Below are 20,407 nucleotides of genomic sequence, written 5' to 3'. Positions count from 1 at the left end.
CTACACAGACTGGAAAACGCTACATAAAACTGACATCTCCCCCATTAAGTGAGAGTTATTGGTAACTCCAGTGCACAGTACTTTGGGTCTTTATAAAAGGTTGGGAAATTCAATAACCGAGTTCACACAGAGATAAGGTTACTCTGTGCCATCTTATTTTCTTTCAAAGTTGTTGAATTCAGCAAAATTCAAACTGCTGGAAAACCAAGAACTAAGGTGATAAAGTATGTCAAATTCAAAGCTTGGAAAAAAACAGTGCACCTGAGGCTGTGGAACATGCCTATAAACATCTTACTGATGTTCTAATACACAGCTATTGATATCCTCAAACTCTGTCCTTGAACTGTCCTGAATAAAAGCTACCTGTGCTTAGGATAGGATTCATTTCAATTAATTACAGCTTAAAGTTAAATGTCTAGTTTAAGCTGGTTATTCAAGCTGATATTGTTAGCAGTAGTGAGAAGAGTCTCCAAAGGGCAACCCTCCTCATGTGAATGCAGTAGCAGTCTAAGGCTGCTGGGCATCCTCTGCCCTGCTGGGTGATGTTGTTCCTCCCCATAACTGAAGAATCATAATCCTAAGGGCTGGATACCAGACTGTTATGTCTGATGAGACTAGTTGAGCTGGATGATGTGCATCATAGCACCTTGCACTCCTCCTTCATCACGAGACAAAGGACCACTTATGCCACAGTGTCCTTTCCATGCTGGGCATCCCCATGCTCCCCAAGTGCCACCAGCTTCCTGTCCAAGAACAACAGCTCATAACACTGGCTGCTTGAGAGATGAAAACTGGGGGGGCACCACTGAGGAAAACCTTTATTTGCACTGAACAAAATTAAGACCCTCCTCCTCCTCAGTTAGAAGTAAAGGCTAGTTCAGCTCTGCCCCTGCTCAATGCTCTGCTGATGGCCCCACTTACTTCACGGGTGTGATGTGGTGGTGTGAGTCAGACCTCCAAGTCTTAGCTGCAGTCAAGATGACCACCTCCATCTATCCTCAAATTTTAGAAGTTGCTTTATGGGCAAAAAAAGAACAAATTATCTTGGATCAGGTGTTGGGTGTGCTTCAGACTTAACAAACCTTTTGTTGCAGGTTGAAAAAAATTTAAAACTGGAAGAAAAAATCACCATGCTGCAACAGCAGAACGAAGAACTCAGAGCCAGGATTGAGCAAAATACTGTCATAACAAGGTTTGTGCTGATATTTGCAATCTGTCTTAGCTTGAAAGAAGGCTCCAGATCGTAATTGCACAAGGCTGACACTTAGTTCAGAAGGGGAAAAACTTACCTCACCCTGAAAGTGTATTTGTTTCCTTTTCTGCTTGTTCTATTAAAAAATCCTTTTTATATTGGGATTTGCTTACTTTAATATAAGGAAGGCCACATATCTGTCTGTGTATTTTCATGATTTTGACATGCTGCTGAGAGCGAACTTGCTGGTGGTTCTGATCTCAGTATCAGTGCCCTGAAACCCATTAATCAGTGGGAATGAGGATGGGAATGGGATGTTTTCAGGAAAGACATGCTACCAATGCCACTGTCACCCAGGCAGGGTTATCCATAGATGGTTTTGTTCATTGGCACTGCCTCTTTGCACCTTTGTCACAACTTGGCAAAGGTGTCAAGGCTCCTTGTGTTAATTAGGTGGTATATAAAAAGAAGGGTAGAACAGTCCCTGTCCCAGAGTTCATAGTCTGCTATAAGGCCAGAGACCACAGCTGGAGCCAGACAGAAAGGGCGCCAGAGGGAGACACTTAGAGCTGGTCTTGTACCAACCCTGCAGCTGCCTAAGCTGTCATTGCAGTCAGAAATAATGCCATTGGCCAAAAATTAAATTTAATTTTCAGCTGACTTTTAAACTGTCAGTGTCTCATCTCTGATTTTAGTTTTTGTCTTGCAAGTGCTTCGTTTGTTAATGATTCAGCCTTTTGAAATTATCTCCGGCATGTAGATATTTTTAAAAGGCAGCATTACGTGCACTAACATTCACATGGGGTGAGGATTATGTTTCCTCTCACCTGATTGTAAATACCTGTAATACATATGTCACTGTCTGAGATGGGTGTCTACAGTGTTTCTGTGCTTGGGGAGGAAAACTAGGAATTTTTAAGGTCTGGTTCATGAGACCAGTTTGAGACACCTGCTTTAGGGCTGGATGAATTGTGGCCTGGAAGTGGCAGTCTCTCTCCACGCCTGACAGCAGCCAGCGTTCCTGGTTCAGTGCTTGGCATCTCTGCATTGCAGCTACCTGTCTCTGGCTGAGTGAATAGCATCCTCCCTCCACTCCCTGCCAGCATCCAGCTGCAGTACTTTGTTTCTTGCCTGTAACTGTGTAGGTACTGGTTTCAAGAACATCTTTTGGGAGAAATTCTGAATTTGAGGTCAGTCTTTAAAGTCATCTTTGAGGACAGTAATTTTCAGCAGTAACTATTTGGGAATAGCTATGGGGCAGCTATAGGGACAGCTATAGGGACAGCCAGGGCTTTAAATTTGAAGTTATTAAGACTTGCATTTTCCTGGCAGCAGTAGCCATGCAGATACTCATTTCTGTTGTACTGGCACTGCCTGAGAAGTACAACATGAATGAGCTCTGGGAGCTGCCCTCGCTGAGGAACAACATGGATTGGAGCTATTTCTGCCAGTTTGCAGTTTGGGTGCCCAAGCAGCTGTGACAGCCCAACAGCAGCAAGAGGAGGGAGGGGAGCCAGAGAAAAGCCAGTCTTTGCAGCATGGTCAGGAGGGGTGTTCCAGAGGTGTTGGGGGCCTGAGGGGTGCACCGCAGAGATATTTTCAATTATAGCCAAAAGCAGGTACAAAGGGAGGGACAAGAGCCTTACTATGCCCCAGCTTTGGATGCAGGAGTTCCACAGAGCCTCTGCTGGAACTTCCCCAAACACTTGAAAAAATCATCTGATTTCCCAACACTTCAGATCCTCCCTCCAATCAACCAACATTTTTTTGGTCCATTGGGCTGGGGTTGTTTGAAGAATGGTAATTTCCAGCACCCAAAGCTGAACATGACCAGATCTGGTCTCTGCTGGCATAGCCCAGGAACCCACTGATCTCTGGACCTTTTGGATTGAGGGCATGACTCAAGCACCATCTCCCACATCTCTGTCATGTTGGTGTGCCCCTGCAGATCTCTGTGGGTTTATGGCTGTGATTTGTTACAGCTGCTTAAATAGTTGGGAGACTGGGAGAGAAACACATCTGATCATGTCTGCTCCTGTCCAAGTAGTGCCTTTAGCAGAGGAGGGAGCTGAGCCTCTCACTCTGCTCTGTGGTCCGTGCTGTTGTGACTAACCTGTTCCCAATACCCAGATGAGCTTCACCAGCCAGTTACACACTAAGAGACATACAAAGGCAGGGAGAGCATGTGCTTTTTTTTTTTTTTCCTCAGCAAATGCTGTCTGAAACGAATGTACTGGGGCTTTGCATATAATTTTTATGGCTGCCTTGTTTGACATTGCAAAAGAAAGTAATTCTGTGTGTAGCAAGAGTTATTTCTTCAGGGGTAGGTCCCATGTGGACTTTCTCATGACTGTTAGACTGTGAGCTCATGCTACAGCTGGTTCCCCATTAGGACCATGATAGGATTTTTCTTCTCTACTGGGTAAGCAGCTTTCTGAAAACTTCTGTCAACTTGTGTTTTAATCCTTCAACTCTTCTAGCTGCTGCTCCATGATTCAGAACTTTCGGGGAGTAGGAGAAGAAACAGACATATTCTTGATTACCTGAACCACATTTCTGTAGGAATCAAGACTAAAAAAGCAGAAATTCTTTAAAAAATGATTTTTAAACAGAATCAGAAATACCAGCCCCACCATCTCAGAGGCTTTTGTTGAGTACACCGGCAGCCCATGACATCTGCTATAAGCTTCAGGCTACACCCAGAAAAGGAGTTGTACAGAATTTTTTGTGTGCATCCAAAATCCACACCCAGCTGCTGCTGAATGCTGGAAACACCTAGGGGAAGGTTAGGTTCCTCCCTGTTCATTTCTATAAAATCCTAAATTGCCTGTAAATCAGGTTAGGTACCTGCCCAGAGCTGCCCCAGGTTGATCACATCAGGACCTGGCTCCTGCCCAAGCGTAATGGAGCTGCAGAATCCTGGTGCTCCTTCATGCATCCTTCAGTATGTAGTTGTTGTCAGCACATGCCCAAAACACATCTTAATCAGGTCCCATATTCTACCTGCACTGCTCCATTTGTTTCAAAACCAGTCACCTGGTGCAAACTCACTAAGGCTGGAGCCCATAGATATTCCCATGCCCCAGCTCCCCAAAAGCCATTAAGTTATTGGACATTCTGGGAGAACACCTCCCTGGTCCTTGCTGGTCAAGTTTCTCTAGTATTGCAGTCAGGAATAGTGGCTTTTTTGGGACCAAGGAGGAAGGAGCTGGAGAAGGACCTATAGCCTCATGAGCTTTTACAAAGGAGAGGGGAAGGCCTTGAAGCTGATCTGCATCCTGCATCAGGACTAAGCTAAAGCTGAGAGCATTGAAAGGGCAGAATCCTTTTCCTTTGCATTCAGTAGCAGTGAGTTGAAAAAGTCAATGGATGCAACTGCTTTCTCTCCTCTTTGCACTCGCTCTGACACTCCACAAGTGCTCTCTCACTCATTGCACAGCTTTGGCATCTAAGCTGAGAAACAAGGGCAGGGGATTTATTGGCACATTCCCAGGTAGAAAATACTGTGCCATTGAACAGGTTGTGCAGACACCACAACCCCATGCTGTGCACCTGCTTCCTCCATGTGCTGAAAGCGGGGAGAAAACACTTAGATTGGATTCATTGCATGGTGCTCTCAGGGAGCCAAAACCAACTCGGCCACAAGCAAATACCGATGCAAGAGGACATCTGAAACTGCTGTGCCTACCTACATCCCCAAGCCAAGTACCCGGGGCCAGCTCTGAAGTCCTCTCCAGACACCAGTGACCAAGGCTGGGCATGCTCTGCAGTCCTAGTTGCCCACTGTGGGATTAATGGTGTTCTCTTCAGCTTCACCCTGTTCACAAACCCACAGCTTCCCGGGGAAGGCCAGCACTTTCAAATATACAAATAAATAAATAAATATGCTAGATTCTTCTTTTAGGACTTACTAGTTTTTACTCTCTTGTCTATATGGGAAAATGGCCATTTTTAAAGTGTCTGGAGTGCATGGTCTGTGCACAGAGTTCTTGGCACTTTTGCATGCCATACATGATGCTGGCAGTAGCACAAGGCCAGAGAAGAAGGCTGGGGTTCATCCCGCCTAAGCTTTGGCAGCTGAGATGCCTCAAAGAGGTATAGAGCAAAGACAGAGGTGCATCTGGAGTCAGTCAGACAGTGTGGGAAAGCTGTGACTTGTGGAGATGCCTTTCTCACCCAGCAGTGAAGAGATCTGGTGACAGCTGTGCCCCAGCTTCAGCAGCTCAGGGGCAGGGGGATGAGATGGGATGGGATGTGGCTTGCTGCTCAGTGTTCTGCCTGGTCCTGCCTCTTGTGCAGTGCTGGCTGCATTAATGCAACCATCTTTGCCCTGGTGTGCCTTACATGTTGTCCTGCTTCTCTCTCCAGGCAATTGTCAGAGGAGAATGCTAATCTTCAAGAATACGTTGAGAAAGAAGTGGAGGAGAAGAAGAAGCTCAGCAGGACTAACGAAGAGCTCCTCTGGAAGCTGCAGGAGGGAGATGCCGTAAGCCCTGTCAAACTCCCACCTGCATCGTCCACTTCTTTTTATCACTGCTCATCAGAGAACTCCTCTCCAGCAAAAGTCAGAACCTTGCGGCGATGAATCAGCAGCTGTGCACCGGAGGTTCTCTGCCTTTTATGCATTTCCAATCTGCAAAATGTTGCCCTCCAAGGAAGTATTACCATCAACAGGCACCCAGCGTTCATGGCTCCAAGCATGTTTGGTAGCTGCATAGCTTTACACTAGGCAGGGTACTCTTACAGTCCCCATATAGAAATTCTTGGTTCTGACATGTTGATTAAGGTAGCAAAAAAGATAGCAAAAAGCTAGAACAGCAGAAAGTTAGGATAGCAAAAAGTTTAGTTTGATATGTGAACATTGTAAGTATGGTTAGAGCCAAAAGTTGGAAAATGCTCTAATAATGGTTCATCAGAATGAACTTTTGCTGCAGTATTTCAGGTTAGTTACAAATACAGTTCAAGTTGTGAATATTTCTGTATATGTGTCTGTGTTTATATACATGTATGTATTGTACCTTTATACCTATATATAGACGCACACACATATATATGTAGTTGCAGATGTTCTGAATTGCATTTTTTATATTATTGGATACTACTAAGTGCTGATATATTTTCATTACAGTCAGCAGTTTTCTAACTCGTGCCTAAGACTTGTATCTAAACAAAATGCATTTCTGTTTAGACTCCCAGGAATATTTATACCCAACCTAGAAGAAAGTTACACAGAAGTAGAAGCGCCTTCCAAATGACCACCAAGTGGTACTCTATGTAACATGAACACCAGCGAATTTGAAATTCTGAGACAGTACTGCCTTTGAAACCATCACGTTTGCTTTGGATACCAGATAAGATATGCATACCATCCACTGCTTTTTAACTCTTACCATTGATATTGTAAGTGGAGATAGGCTAGAGATGAGAAACCTGAGGAGTTTAGCAAATTTGGTAGAGGTTACTAGTTAATGTCATTCAATTTTAGTGTCTTTAAATCCTAGTCAGATCTTATCTTGATCTACGTTGGCCTGATTTGGATACAATCAGAATCTCTGGTTGTAGGTTCCTGTCCATTTTGTTTTATTTCAAGCCCCATAAGCAAGAAGGAGACAAAAAATTGTTCATCCTTGACCTGTGCTGGTTGAGAGGTTTCCAATATTAGGATGAGATACTGGGCACCAGCTAGGGCTCTAGTCTCCTTCCACCTGAAATGCCAAATAGAGCACAGCCAACAACACAGGCGCAAATGAGGTCAGAATTACTTTCCTTCCACATATCTATATTATTTCACATTGCTAAAGCTTACCCAAAGTTACAGAGCACTTTGAAGATTCATGGAAATGAGTGGCTAAACTAACTTTAACTTTCCCATCTAGAAGCAAAAATGTTCACCCAGGCTTCGGGTGACCCCCCACCCAAGGGAGTGGTGGGGCTGAGAAGTGGCTGTGGTGGGACAGTCTGCAGGGCCTTCATGGGCACTTCTAGCAAGGAAAAAATATCCCTGAGCGTAATTTCAAAAACAAAGAGATCTGTGGGATGCTTTTCTACCCAGCTTAGGGCAAAGAGCCTGCATGCAGGCCTGCTTTGTGCACTGGGGTCAAAGTAAGCAGGGAGACAGTACATGAAGCAAACCCCTGGGGTGCAGGAGTGCTGTGGGGAGGGCGGCTCTCCCACCTGGGTGTGCATGGCACCAGCACACCCTGCACCCACAGGGATGAGATTGCACTGCCCTGCAAACTGCTTGAGTGGGAGCTATGCTTCAGCTTTCCTGGGAAATACTCAGGATTCACAGACTGCAGCTTAGATACAGCTTCAACCACCATCAAAGCACCTGTGGCCTGTTCCACAATGTTAAAAAAAACGTGATTTTTTTTTCTCCTTTTTAGAGAAATTTATTTTTGTAGCAGCTTTTGCATGATACTGTGATACTGAGTAAATTGAGCATCTTGTTAGAATAGATCATGCCACACCAGCTACTGCTGTTGAAATGCATTACTAGATTTTAGTGTGTCCAGCAAATACAACCTGAAAGTAAGATAGATACCTAGCACATACATGCACACAAAGCTCCTTCTTGCCAAGTACAACTTTAATCACTTTGATACGTACTAACTGCACAGACACCTGCAATACCTACTGCATTGTCGTCTTTCATCCCATCAATACAATTCAGGTAAAATGAGATCATAGGATGATTTGAGTTAGAAGGAATCTTTAAGATCATCTGGTCCAAGCACCCTGCCATGCACAGGGACACCTTCCACTGGATCAGGTTGCTCAGGGCTTTATCCAACCTGGCCTTGAACAGTACCAGGGACAGGGGGCATCCACAACTTCTCTGGACAACCTGTTCCAGTGTCCTACCACTCTCATTGTAAGAAAATCTCTTCCTTATGTCCAATCTGAACCTATCCTTTTCCATTCTAAAACTGTTGTCCCTTGTACTGTCACTAGAGGCCCTGATAAAAAGTCCATCTCCATCTTTCTTACAGGCCCCCTTTAGATACCAGAAGATGTTACAAGATCTCCCTGGAGCCTTATTTTCTCCAGGCTGAACAACCCCAACTCTTTCAGCCTGTCTTCATAGGAGAGATGCTCCAGCCCTCTGGTCATCTTTGTGGCCCTACTCTAGACTTGCTCCAGCAGGTCGATGTCCTTCCTGTGGTGATGAACCCAGAGCTAGATGCAGCACTGCAGAGTGGAGTAGAGGGGAAGAATCCCCTCCCTCGACCTGCTGGTCATGTTTCTTCTGATGCAGCCCAGGATATGATTGGCTTCCTGGGCTTTGGACACTCATGTAGCCTCTCATCCACCAGTATCCCCAAGTCTTTCTCCTCAGGGTTGCTCTCCATCTATTCATCCCCCAGCCTGTATTGATACCAGGGGTTGCCCTGATCCAGGTGCAGCACCTTGCACTTGGCCTTACTGAACCTCATGATTTTCACATGGACCCACCTCTCAAGCCTGTCAAGGTCCATCTGGATGGCATCCTTTTCCTCCAATGTATCAACTGTATCACTCAGCTTGGTGTCATCCGCAAACTTGTTGAGGGTATACCTGATCCCACTGTCCATGTCATTGGTGAAGATTAAACAGTTCTGGTTCCAATATGGACCCCTGAGGGCCACAATTTTTTACTGATTTCCATTTGGACATGGAAATCAATGCAACCATCCAGCCAATTCCGTATCTAACTTCCATCCATCAAACCCATATCTCCCCAATTTGGTGACAAGGATGTTGTGTGGAACTGTGTCAGAGACCGTACGGAGTCCATGTAGATGACATCAGTTGCTCATCTCTCATCCACCAGCACAGTCATACCATTGCAGAAGGCCACCAGATTAGTCAGACTTGTTGATAGTTTCTAGAATCCTCCTTTTTACCCGTTGTAAATTGGTTGATATGATACAACCAGAGATGTTACCATGATGCTCCTCTAAACTTTTCTGTGCTAAACACACTAAAGCATACTATTGGCCCAGGACAGTCTGGCTGAGCCTGTTTTAATTTTTCTGGTGTTTTATCACTTTGTTGTTTTAAAGTCATAGCAAGAGATGCTTCCAGCAGTGAATTGGGAGTGGGGCTTTTAACGGTGGGAAAACTGGTGCTGAACCCAGCTCCACCATCATTCTGTATCATTGCCAATCCCTTTCCCATCGAATTTTTGCCTCCCAATCCTGCCTTTCACTGGATTCTTCCTTGACACGGCCTCTGGGGTCTGCCCAATCACTAGCAAAGCTGTAGGAAATTTTGCCTGACCAGAAGGGACCCAGCAACCCATCTCTGTGGGGGGTGTTAAGGGTGGCTCCTCCTGGTGCAAGCCCAGAAACACAGACTTTTCCCCAAAAAAAGGTTATTCCTTTTTCCTGTTTTTCCTGTCCTGTCCCTCTTTGCCTCTACATGCTGGAGTAGGTGTGAAACAAAAGCCCAGGTCACTCAGACAGTGGGAGGAAGGGAACAGCCCCTGAGTGGGGCAGTCATTCCTGAGTGTGGCAGAACACCCCCGAGTGCATGGCCAAGCCTGTAACCCCTGCTCATGCCAGGGAGGTGTGACCATGAAATGTGAGCTTGGCATTCCCAGTGGTGTAGGGGCCATATCTCCAGTCTTTGCTCACTGGCTGTCCCTGCTCAAAGGCAAGCAATGGGAAGTAATTGCTTTTGCAAGGCTGGAGACTTCCCAAATGCCATGGCCACTGCAGGTACTTTCCCATTTGATAGGGTAGGGCAGCCTTCGGCAGGAGAGGGAACATAGCCAGCACTAAGCAGGAAAGGGTTTTATCGCCTCTGTCTTTAAAAAGAAGCTGTTTGATTTGGTTGATCTTTAACCAATGCAGAAGGGTGCAGCGGCAATAAAACTAGCCTACAGCTGCTCTGGAGGGGCTCCAGAGACAGGCACTGGGAGCAGGTATCAGCCATGGGATGGCAGGAGAGCCAGCAGCAACTGGGGGCCACAGAATTTTCTGTGGAAAGATACCATTTGGTCCTGTTGGGATGGGACCTCCTGCAGCTGCCGGCAGAGATGTGTTAGCTCGGTCGATGCACAGTAGCAAAGGCTTGTGATGGTGGTGGGCAGGGGGAGGAAAGGAGAAACTATCAAGTGCAAAATCAGGTATTTTACGTCTCTGCACTGATGGTGGTTGTGTCCCATGGACACGCTGAGGAGCCTCTGTACAGTTTCCCGCACAGCAGGAGTTCTGTGGTCCTGTTTACTATGTGGCTAATGATTACAGGAAGAGTTTGTATAATTTCAGTTACGATGTACAGATAAGTGTAATATATTCCTGATTAATAAAAACATGCGCCAGTGCACCTATGGGCTGACGCATACAGACCAGCACATCCTGCAATGTTTTCTCTGCACACGGAAACCGAGATTAATGGAAAACAAAGCAAAGCTTCATTAAAGGGTTACCCCATTAAGGTAAAGACTGAAGCTAGACAGTCACTTAGCCTCCGGGCAGCAGAGCTGGTCCGCTGGGTTTCCTAACTGTGGCTCACATGCTATTAAGTTCTCATGGATTCATTTTCTAAAGGTGCTTCCAATATGACTGGGGCTCCCACATCAGGGATTGTGGTCTGCAGTGTTTCTATTAAGGTGTCACGCTGCAGCATGTGGTAACGGGAACATTTCTGCCGGTGGTTCAGGCACAGCAGCAAAAACCTGCACTCTCTATTAGAGTGCCAGTTCACGAAGTTTCAACACCCCATCCCCTGTGCCCTCACCCTGCCCTCCCGCTGAGAGCCACAGAACTGCTTGGGCTTTGCCACAAGGATTAAAAAGGGGCCAGGGCACATCCCACCTCAGAAACGTGCCTGATAACATCCTTCTGAAAGATTTTTCACCAGGCCCCTGGCTTGCTTAGCACAAAGGAAGCTGTGGCAAGGACCAGGACTAAAGGAAGAAGCAAAGCAGTGTTCGGGGGCCACTGGTTCATCTGCCACAGGACACAAGTGATGGAGGCAGAGGCATGCAGCAGACAAGCCTCCTCCTGCCTGGTGGTTTCTGTGTTGTCCTGCAGGCCCTCTCCTGGAAAATCCCCCGAGCATTACTCTTCATTCACTACAGTCCTAATTTCCTGAGGCAACCAAACTGCAATGTGAGCAAAATTTATATCACCTGGGTCAATTTTAAGTTACCTTTGCAGGTTCTTGAAGTTCCACCTAATACCTGAACTGGTAGTACAAGACAGGGGCTGAGTCACCTCACTGTCAGCAGCAACAACCTGCTCAGCACTGAGCACAGACCCAGTCTGCAGCAAATTCCCCAAATTATGTAGTGTCCTACCTGTCTCAGCAAATCCAAAAGACAGGGTAGAGTTACCACAAGCAGCTCCCTGAGCAAGTGCTCTCCTGCAGACATTGGAACAAGGTGGAAAACAGAGGCAGGCTTGCAAATGAGGGCAAACAATAGGCATAATTTATTTGGATATTAAGAAATATGTTTTAATGCTGTACCAGATAATTACAAGTGAATTTCCAAATTCCAAAAGCATTGTTGAGGGGACAAGTATTTACAGTGTTGCCAGGATTAGAAGTAGCCACACACCTGCGCTGTGCTCAAGGGCAAGGTTCACATTTTAAAACTTAAGGCTTTAATTGCTACATGAACTTGGTAAAAAAGGTAAAACAAAAAAAACCAAACCGAAACAAAGATAAAGAAGACAAAAAATAGATTTGATTACTGAACAAGCATTAAAACTACTTATCACACCCATAAAAAGTTCTGAGAAAATCATTAGGAAAATAGACCATCAGACAACGGAAAGTTATTTACATTTTGCTTAATAATTTTAATAATTGAAAAATAAAAATATACACTCTTCCATGGCTTCGGTCAGAAAAATTGCTTTACCAGCTCCTCCGGCCCCTTGCACCCAGCACAGCTGGAACACACAAGTGCTGCAAGGGAACACTTTGCTTCCCAGTGTTATCCCGAAAATATGAGTCACTTTGCCAAAACCACTGTCCCACAGAGCACTGGGATGAAAAGGTGCTTCTTGCTGGTTGGAGCCTGCCAGGTCTCAGATGAACCCCATGTTTTGCAGTGTGAGCCAAGAGCAAATACCCTGAGAAAAATCGAGGTCTGGCTCTTGCTAGCAGAGACATTCCAGGATCATCTGTTTTCCAGCTGGGTGTCAGACTCCCAGTGGGACCTCAGCTGCAACTGTAAGGTAGAGTGCAAGGCAGCCCAGGGGGGTTATGGCAGAGGCATTGCTGCTGGAATGGGAAATGAATGATAAACCACGAGGCGAGTGGCAACAGGCAGCACAATTGATGACACAATCGAGGCAGCCTTGCCTTCAGCTTGCTTTTGGGATGTAGGCAGGCTGGCATCCCACATCAGGCTGGCAGCCCTGTGGAAAGGTGAGGTGGCTATGAGGAGAAAGCATCAGTTCACTGTATATGTACAGATTTAGCCTTGAACAAGTGCAATTTTTTCATAAGGAGAAGGAAGAAATAAGACCTGCTTGGAAAGTCAATCTCAGCGGACATCACGAGGTTATCCAAGGCTTTAGGAAGAGATGCTTTTTCTGCCATAGGGAAGAGGTTTGCTTTGAAAGGGGAGTGTGTTGAGATGCACATAGGGAAGGTATTTCAGGGGAGCCTGCTGCATGAAAACCAGCCTCATTCCTGCTCCTCCCGGTCAATGCAAGCCCCTCACGCCTGCCAGACCTGCCTGTCACTCTTCCTTCATTTGGGCAGATGATAGCAATGTTTACTTGTACATGGCTTTCCTTAGGGGTGGATTTAAGAATTTTCACTGGAATTCATTAGTATATAAAACGCAATCACTAAAGAAGCAGATTTTACAAATATAAACATAATATTCTATCATATCACTTTCTGGTCTCTGAGTAAGTAGGAACAGAGGCAACAGGCAGTGACAGGCACTCTCTATACACCAGGAATAGGAGCTTGTTTTTGTGGGATGGACGAAGAGTAAGAGCATCTATGGCAGGCACTGCCAGCTAAAACTTTACCCTTCTAAAACCCCAGCAGTAAACAGCAGCATGTGGTGTCAGCACCAGCAGCAATTCCATCAGTGTGTTTCCTTTCAGCCCCCTCTCCCCTGCTGTGACCAAGCACATATGGCTCTGAACCAGGAGCAGCATACCCCAGCCCCCACGATGGCCAAACAGTACGGGGGGGGGGAGCAGCCCCATACCCCCTCATGCAGCAGAGCTGTTCGACTCCCAGCACAAGCACTCTCTACCCAGAGAAGCATCAAACTCCACCCTGAGGGATGAGAAAAGGGTAAAGTGAAGTGAAGTCGAAAACCAGTCAGTAATGACTTTCAGTGACAAAAGAATGAAAATAGTAAGCAAATAATCAAAAGCTAGTCATCTCTGAACCAAAAAAATTTCTTTGTTTGGGGGGGGGAAGGAAAACTGTTTTGACAGTAATTTTCCATTGAGGAGGGCTGGCTGGCTACATACTCAGACTTGCTGTATAACTGCGAGTTGCAGCCTCAGTGCTGCCAACCTCTGCCCATCATGCACAAGCAGTCAGTAGGACCATTCCAACAGCTTTCCCAGAAGGAAACTTCAAGTGAGCAGACTGGGAGCAACCAAATATGCTGAAATAAGGTCACTCTTTTGGGCCAGAGCCTGCCCCTAAATATCAAGCATGCCAGGATCTATTTTTGTGCTGAGCAAAGGCATTGCTTCTCCATTCCCAACTCTTCATGCAACAAAATGCTCTACAAAATATTTGCATCATAAAATTATGATTAAACTATTCACAGAGGAAAGCTCGAATGAAAGTGTATCATCCACAACAGCAAGGCTATAGCAGCAGTTGCATGACTCCAAAGATACTTCGCTTGATCTGTGTTACATGCACACATCAGCAGGGAGGCAGAAAATGGTAAACCCCCATAAAATAGTAAAAAACCCACTATTCAGCAAAGTCCTTGACATTGTCCTGGAAAGAAGCAGTCAGACTTGCCTTTTAGCTTAAAAAAATGGACAAGCAAGGGGTAGATGCAGGCAGGAGAGGATGAGGCAGAAGTATGCAGCTGTGTCAAACTCATCACCTCCTCAGCAGTCCACTCCCTGGGTCAAAACATGTGAAGAGGAGGCCAGGAGGTCCCCACGTCCAGCTGGACACAGGAGAAGCAGGTACACAGAGAGCCAGGGAGACACCTGCACTTCCCTGTCACTGTGCAGGGCTGCAGATTCCCTCCACCTCCTTGTATCTGGTGAGTAGCAACAACAAACAAGAGCAACAGCAGCAATGACCACCAGGGAACTGATGGATTGAAGTCATGATGGAGCAGCGGGAGACAGAGCTAAAGACCCTCACCTCTAAAAGCAAATTTATGGCATGTGGCTCTGGGGCTGGTACACATAAGGGCACATTTAAATATCAAATCTGTTGACACAGAATGGTTTTCCTATGAACCTTCTCAGAGAAAAAGCGACTGAAGAAAAATGGCCCCCATCAGGACTTTCTCTTCTTCTATGTGTTGCTATTATGTCACAAAAGCTGAAACAAAGTAATGGAATATAAAAACCAGAACAGATCTCTAAGCAGACAACAAAAATAAGTTAACACCTATATAAAAAAATTTTACATACTGCAAGAAATCTGTATATGTTAAAATAATTTTCTTTGGAAACACACTTCCAGTCAGAATTCACCCCTAAATGGTCATTGCTTAATGCTATAATTGCTCAGGAGCTGGTACCCAGGTAGAGAAAAACATCCTTACATTTTTAGTACAATAGGAAACTTTGCTCCCCTCTGAGTTTTCATCTTCTTGCTCTCACCACATCTTCAGTGTCTTTTGGGAGGCTGTGGAGTGTGTTGACCTTGCCTGTGTTTAAACAAAATAGATTTCAACGTAGTGGCTTCTAATTTCTATATTCATCTCCCCCTGCTTGAGTAAGACTTTGTATATGCATAAGGTGCAAAGGCTTGGCAGGTGGTCAAGACCCACTGACTGGAGCAGACCCCCACTTCATTTTTTGGGGGAAACTGCACTCAAAACACACCCTGAAGTGCACCTGGGAAGCAATGAACACATTGCCTTCACTCCCTCAAATTCCAATCCTGCCAAGAAGAGCCTCCCAGCACATTAGAAAGACGCCAAGATTAAAACACTTCAGTGGGCAGAAAGGCTACAAAGTCTTTCTTGGAAACATGTGAGAGATGGTCCACAGTCCGGCCACGTAACCCAGGAAATTGTCTGATTCTCCTTTCTGCTGCACCAGATGCCTGGTGAGAGCCTGGGCAAGTCACTCAGGGGTCCGTTCTTCAGTTCTCCAACTGAATGATGGGGACAAGAGCCTGTCGCTTCATCAGCAAGAGCCATGCTGACAAATAGATTAAAGATTGTCCAGTGTTCAGAGACAGTAGTATGGAGGACACCTAGGAAAGTATCCACTCAGTCAGGAAAGGGGGTTTCCGCAGTATCTGTTTGGGATGCTCCATCCCTGGAAGCATCTGAGGTCTGGGTTTTGACCAATCTCATCTAGTGAAAGATGTCCTTGCCCACGGAAGGGAGGCTAGACTAGATGATCTTCAAAAGGTCCCTTCCAACCCAAACCATTCCATGATTTGTTTTTCAGTACAAGTTGAAGCATGAATTTAAATCAGTGGCATTACATGGGCATGGCCCACCTTCATGATGCTTTAACAAGCCTTTTTTAGGGTAGTGGATGAATTTGGCTGGGGAAAGCTATTAGAGAGAATTTAAAAAACAAACATCATGTTGCAGCAAAACCAAGGCATTGCCAACCAAACACAGCCCCTGGTCTCAACTCCAAATTTCCAACCTTTCACAGCCAGGCTCTGGAAATGATCTCCAGCTGCAAAGGGAAAATTCCTCTCAGCAAGTCAGACCCTAGAGCTTAGCGGTGTTTTCTGGGCTGCATGCTCTGCCGGGACTTGAGAAGCCCTTGCACCTCCACACAGCCTCCCCTGGGTAGGGGGCAGACACCACCACTGCTCATGAATGAACTTCATGACCCTGAGGATTCTTCTGTGCTTCCCTTTCCAAAGCAGAAATGTGTTCCACTCACCAACACCAAATGGAAGTATCACAGCCAAATCCTTTGCTAATGCCACTTTGCCAGCACACAGAACTGATGCAGGGAGAGGAAGATAGGACTCCACTTGCTGTCAGAGCTGGACTCACCTCTGCCAGCCACCTCACCACTGCAGCCACACTGGTGATTTCCAAGGCAAAGAGGTAGGACGTCTCTTTAGAGGCACCCATTCCTTTCAAGCCTTTCAAGTACTTGCACCACACAGTTTCCTCACTAAACCTGGCAATCCTTCTGTGGAGTGTACAGGCAGCAGCAATATATACTGGCATTCCCTGTTTGCTGGCAAGCGACCATTCACCTGACAAACAGCAACCACAAACCTTCCCACATTTCACAGCAGTGGAAATGTGCTTTAAAGCATATGAGTACATAGTTAAAAAAACAAGTTAAATACAACAAAAACTATGAGACCTAATAATTTAAAGAATTAAAATCTTGCAGGTGCTTTCTTAACCCAGTGAAATCTGTTGTTTGGTGAGAGCCTTTTTTTGTGCGTACACGTGGGGTACAGGTCACATAGGGTGAAGGATGGATCTGGTCTACACTTGACAGTAGCACTGCAAAATCTGCTCCATGTATAATCAGGTAGAGTATCTGTGGGGAGGTAATTCTCAGGGCTACTGAGAAAGACCTTTGTGAGGCTTGGTTTCATAGCAGCATTTAAGGTTAACTGGCACACAGAAGCAGTTCTCTTTCTACATACTGAGGAAAAAAACAAAACAGGAGAGGGAGAGAAGGAAGCACATAGCCCCAGGTGAGCTGACAGTGCTGCCAGGAGTATTCCAGAGTTGTGTCTTTTTTCCTTGTGATCCCTTTTAACTGTGCTACTAAACAAACCGCAAGCTGCAGCAAAAGGGTTGGGGAGGCCTGCATTAGGCTTTCTTATTCCTGCATTACTGATTGATCAGGTGCAATCTGATTCAGGATCCCCACCACAAAGCTTCTTTCACTGCAGCTACCAGTTGCCTGTAAGCCAAACACAGTCATTTACAGCTGTCTGAGCCAGCGTCTGTGTTTCTCTCCACATCTGCTGACGCCGCGTAGGTGGCTTCCACACTATGCCGTATTCCATAGGCAAAGTAGATGATAAAGCCTGTGGAAGCCAAGGGGAGAGGTTACCATTAGCTCTGTAAGGAAACAGAAAACCCTACTCACACCCACTGACACAAGTTACACCAGTGTAAGCCCAGCCATCCTGATCGTTAGCTTCTCATGGACAGCCACTACCATCCTTAGGGAAAAAAAAGCCCGCAGGCACTAGTCTTTAAAAGTCAATCTATCCCAGCCCCAAATGGGGTGCTCATTTGAGCATTTCAGGCAATTCAGCCTTATCCACATGGCTACTGGGAACATCTTGGGATACAGCTCAGCTTCTTCAGCTCCAAAACCATAAGCCCCACCACATGGACAGCAACTCAAGGCCAGTCAACAAAAAACACTCTATGGCTTCTTGTCGGCAACAAGACCCATAAGATGGTTCATGGGTTGTTATGCTGTCCTCACAAAGGTTTTAAGATCCTTGAATTTGAAACAAAGCTTGAGACTGCCTAAATGGCTTCAGTGAAGTCACCAGGGCTGCCCAGGGATGATCAGAATGCAGGATCCCTCCCTGGAATGCTACAATAAATTTCTGGTTAACAAAACCTAGTAACTTTGAACACAGTATTTTTTACTCTCTAACTCACCTAGGAGCATCCAGACTGCAAACCGTATCCATGTGCCTACATCTAGCTGCATCATGAGGTAAACATTCACAAAAATACTCACAACAGGAAGAAAGGGCAAAAGAGGTACCTGAAAAAGAATGAGGGATACGTTACATCCACAGGGATGGAACAGTGGGCAGGAAAGAACATCACATTCCTTGTAAATGGGAAGTGATGGTTGTTACCAAAACTTCAGCTGTCAGATCTGAGAAAAAGCAAGGTTAAACCCAAAAGGAGGACATCAGTCCACCATGGGAGCGGGATGTAAACAATGCTGTTCATCTGTTTTAAGAAGCTTGTTTTGTGGTCTGTAAGGAGGCAAGAGGTGAATTTTAGCAAGGAGGCGAATTCTGTGGGGTGAAGGAGAGAAGAGGAAAAACCAAGGAGAGGCACCTATTGAATAGCAAGAGAGGAAGGTAAGGGGAATGTCAGAGGAGGGACCTAAGGAACTTCATTCAACAGATACCAAGGTAATTTAGCAATAGAGAGAAAATTATCCCGAAGCAGAAGAAAACCAGCAAATATTGCAAGAGATGACTGCAGCTGTGCCAAGAATGCCTTAGTGGTCTGAGAGTCAAAGAAGAATGAGACAGTAAAGCCAAAATGCCAAATAAGAATAAAAAAAAAAATAGCACTGGCATGTAAAGATAAAATCAAACAAGACAAATTATAACAATAGAAAGCTTTGTGAATATGGTGGAACTAAGAGGACAGTGAACTTTGTTCCTAAGGGAAAGGAAGATTTATAAAAAGAAACAGGCTGAAATGTGGGCCTTTCTTGATCTAAGCATTGCCAAAAAAAAGAACTTACAGTAAGCAGCTGCTCACATCACTAGAGAAAGGAGATAGGCACACAAATTAGAAAAGAAAAGAAGAATATTTTTCTAAATTTGGCTTTGTCAAGTCAGTAGGGACAAATAAAATTTCCCTAGGTGGGTGAGTTATGTACCCAGATATTGCAGAAGTGATCTCTGAACTATTAATAAGCATCTCTGAGAGCTCTTGGTAGAATTGTAAGGTGTCTAAAGACTGGAGAAGGGAGAAAAACTACTTATTAAAAAATACAGAAAAACAACTGGGGAACAAACAGGTCAGCCTTGGATTTCCAGAGTGACTTAGGAGAAAAATCACAGTCAGGTTGTGAATGCCTAAAGAACAGCAAGGAGATAAGTAACAAGGTTGTCAGGCATTAGAACAGGCTACCCAGGGAAGTGGTAGGGAATCACCACCCCGGAGGTATTTAAAAGATGTGCAGATGTGGCCCTGAAGGACACAGTTTAGTGGTGGACTTGGGAGCACTGGGTTAATGGTCGGACCTGATGAACTTAAAGTTCTTTTCCAACCTAAATGATTCTATGATTACAGATTTAGCAGAGATAGGTCTAATTTTCTTTTTTCTTGGACAGGGTAGTGGCTCAGGGGAAAAAAAGGAGGTAAAATACCTTCAGTGAAAGGTGAAGAGACCTCCTCAGAAGCAAGTTTAGAAAATACAGCCTAGATGAGAGTTCCTGAGTTTTCTGCTCCTGGACATTTCTGTTTCTACCTCTGGGACCATAACACTCAAAATGAACTGGAAACACTACCTTGGAAAACTCTGGCTGGATTAAGTTATTATCATTGAATTTACTGAAAAACGTATCTGAAAAGCAGTCAAAATGAAAGCAGTTTAGAGGATGGAATTAGAATCCAAAATTAATTTAATAAATTGGGGAACTAGCCTGAAATCAATACAATAAAACATGACTTGCAGGATTACACTGGGGGGAAAAAAACATCCCGGTGTTTGTTTAATATTGAAAAGATGGTGTGCTTGGACAGGGCAGGAAAACAACAGTTTCTCACACTTAAGGCGGTTAAAGAGAGAATGGTCATCCCTTAGCCTCCATGGGGACTAAGGAGAACATGAAAGTTCACCTTCTTAGAGCCTTTTAGTGAGTACCCCTCTGATCCTCACACACAAGTTTGCTTCTTGTGTTCTTTCTCCTTCTGTATCCACGATCTGATGTGGCCCTTCACAACTCTCCCCTTTCGTCCAGTCTCTGTCTCTACCCTATCTTATAACCATCTGCTTTTGAAAGCAGAGTCTGCCCTTCCTTTCCAGCCACACCTCTGCAGCAGGGTCTGCCCTTCTAGCTTCTCCTGGATAGGAAAGTTCACATCATGCTTATATTTGGCCAGGTCCACCCTTCTGATACAGGCCAACATGCACTTCCTCCTCCAAGCACCTCCCAAAACAGCTCTTTTTTAGCTACACGTCCCAGGACACTCACCTTAAAGGAGAGTTTAGTTTTGCTTTCAGGCTGTTTCCATATAATGCAGCTGACAATGAGAACAAGGATGACAGCAATAATCCATACATATATTGCAATATTTGTTATAAGGGCATTCAGGATACAGCTGCACACAATAAAGAAACCTGTGAACAGACACCGAAGGTTACTGATTTTTTTTTT

The 20,407-nt window shown here is 45.2% G+C and overlaps 2 protein-coding genes across 12 annotated transcripts in view; one reads left to right on the top strand and one right to left on the bottom strand.

Annotated features, from left to right (window-relative positions):
• The window catches only part of MTUS2 (microtubule associated scaffold protein 2), a 248,111-nt gene extending 239,861 nt beyond the window's left edge, over nucleotides 1-8,250 (top strand). For all 7 annotated transcript variants that reach the window (XM_027651676.1, XM_027651659.1, XM_027651651.1 and 4 more), the window contains 2 exons: nucleotides 1,095-1,192; nucleotides 5,561-8,250. In XM_027651676.1, the coding sequence (XP_027507477.1) occupies nucleotides 1,095-1,192; nucleotides 5,561-5,777 (315 nt within the window). In that variant the 3' untranslated portion in view covers nucleotides 5,778-8,250. The remainder of the gene's footprint in view (nucleotides 1-1,094; nucleotides 1,193-5,560) is intronic.
• A 3,342-nt stretch (nucleotides 8,251-11,592) lies between these two features.
• Nucleotides 11,593-20,407, bottom strand: part of SLC7A1 (solute carrier family 7 member 1) — a 44,864-nt gene continuing 36,049 nt past the window's right edge. For all 5 annotated transcript variants that reach the window (XM_027651615.1, XM_027651593.1, XM_027651606.1 and 2 more), the window contains 3 exons: nucleotides 20,225-20,370; nucleotides 17,934-18,042; nucleotides 11,593-17,341 (listed from right to left, as the gene is read on the bottom strand). In XM_027651615.1, coding sequence (XP_027507416.1) covers nucleotides 17,232-17,341; nucleotides 17,934-18,042; nucleotides 20,225-20,370 — 365 coding nt within the window. In that variant the 3' untranslated portion in view covers nucleotides 11,593-17,231. The remainder of the gene's footprint in view (nucleotides 17,342-17,933; nucleotides 18,043-20,224; nucleotides 20,371-20,407) is intronic.

This window comes from Corapipo altera, unplaced genomic scaffold (assembly GCF_003945725.1).
Source record: "Corapipo altera isolate COAL_440 unplaced genomic scaffold, ASM394572v1 0, whole genome shotgun sequence".
Lineage (NCBI taxonomy): Eukaryota > Metazoa > Chordata > Aves > Passeriformes > Pipridae > Corapipo > Corapipo altera.
Note: the sequence above shows the minus strand (reverse complement) of the source record. Positions and strands in the feature narration are given on the sequence as shown.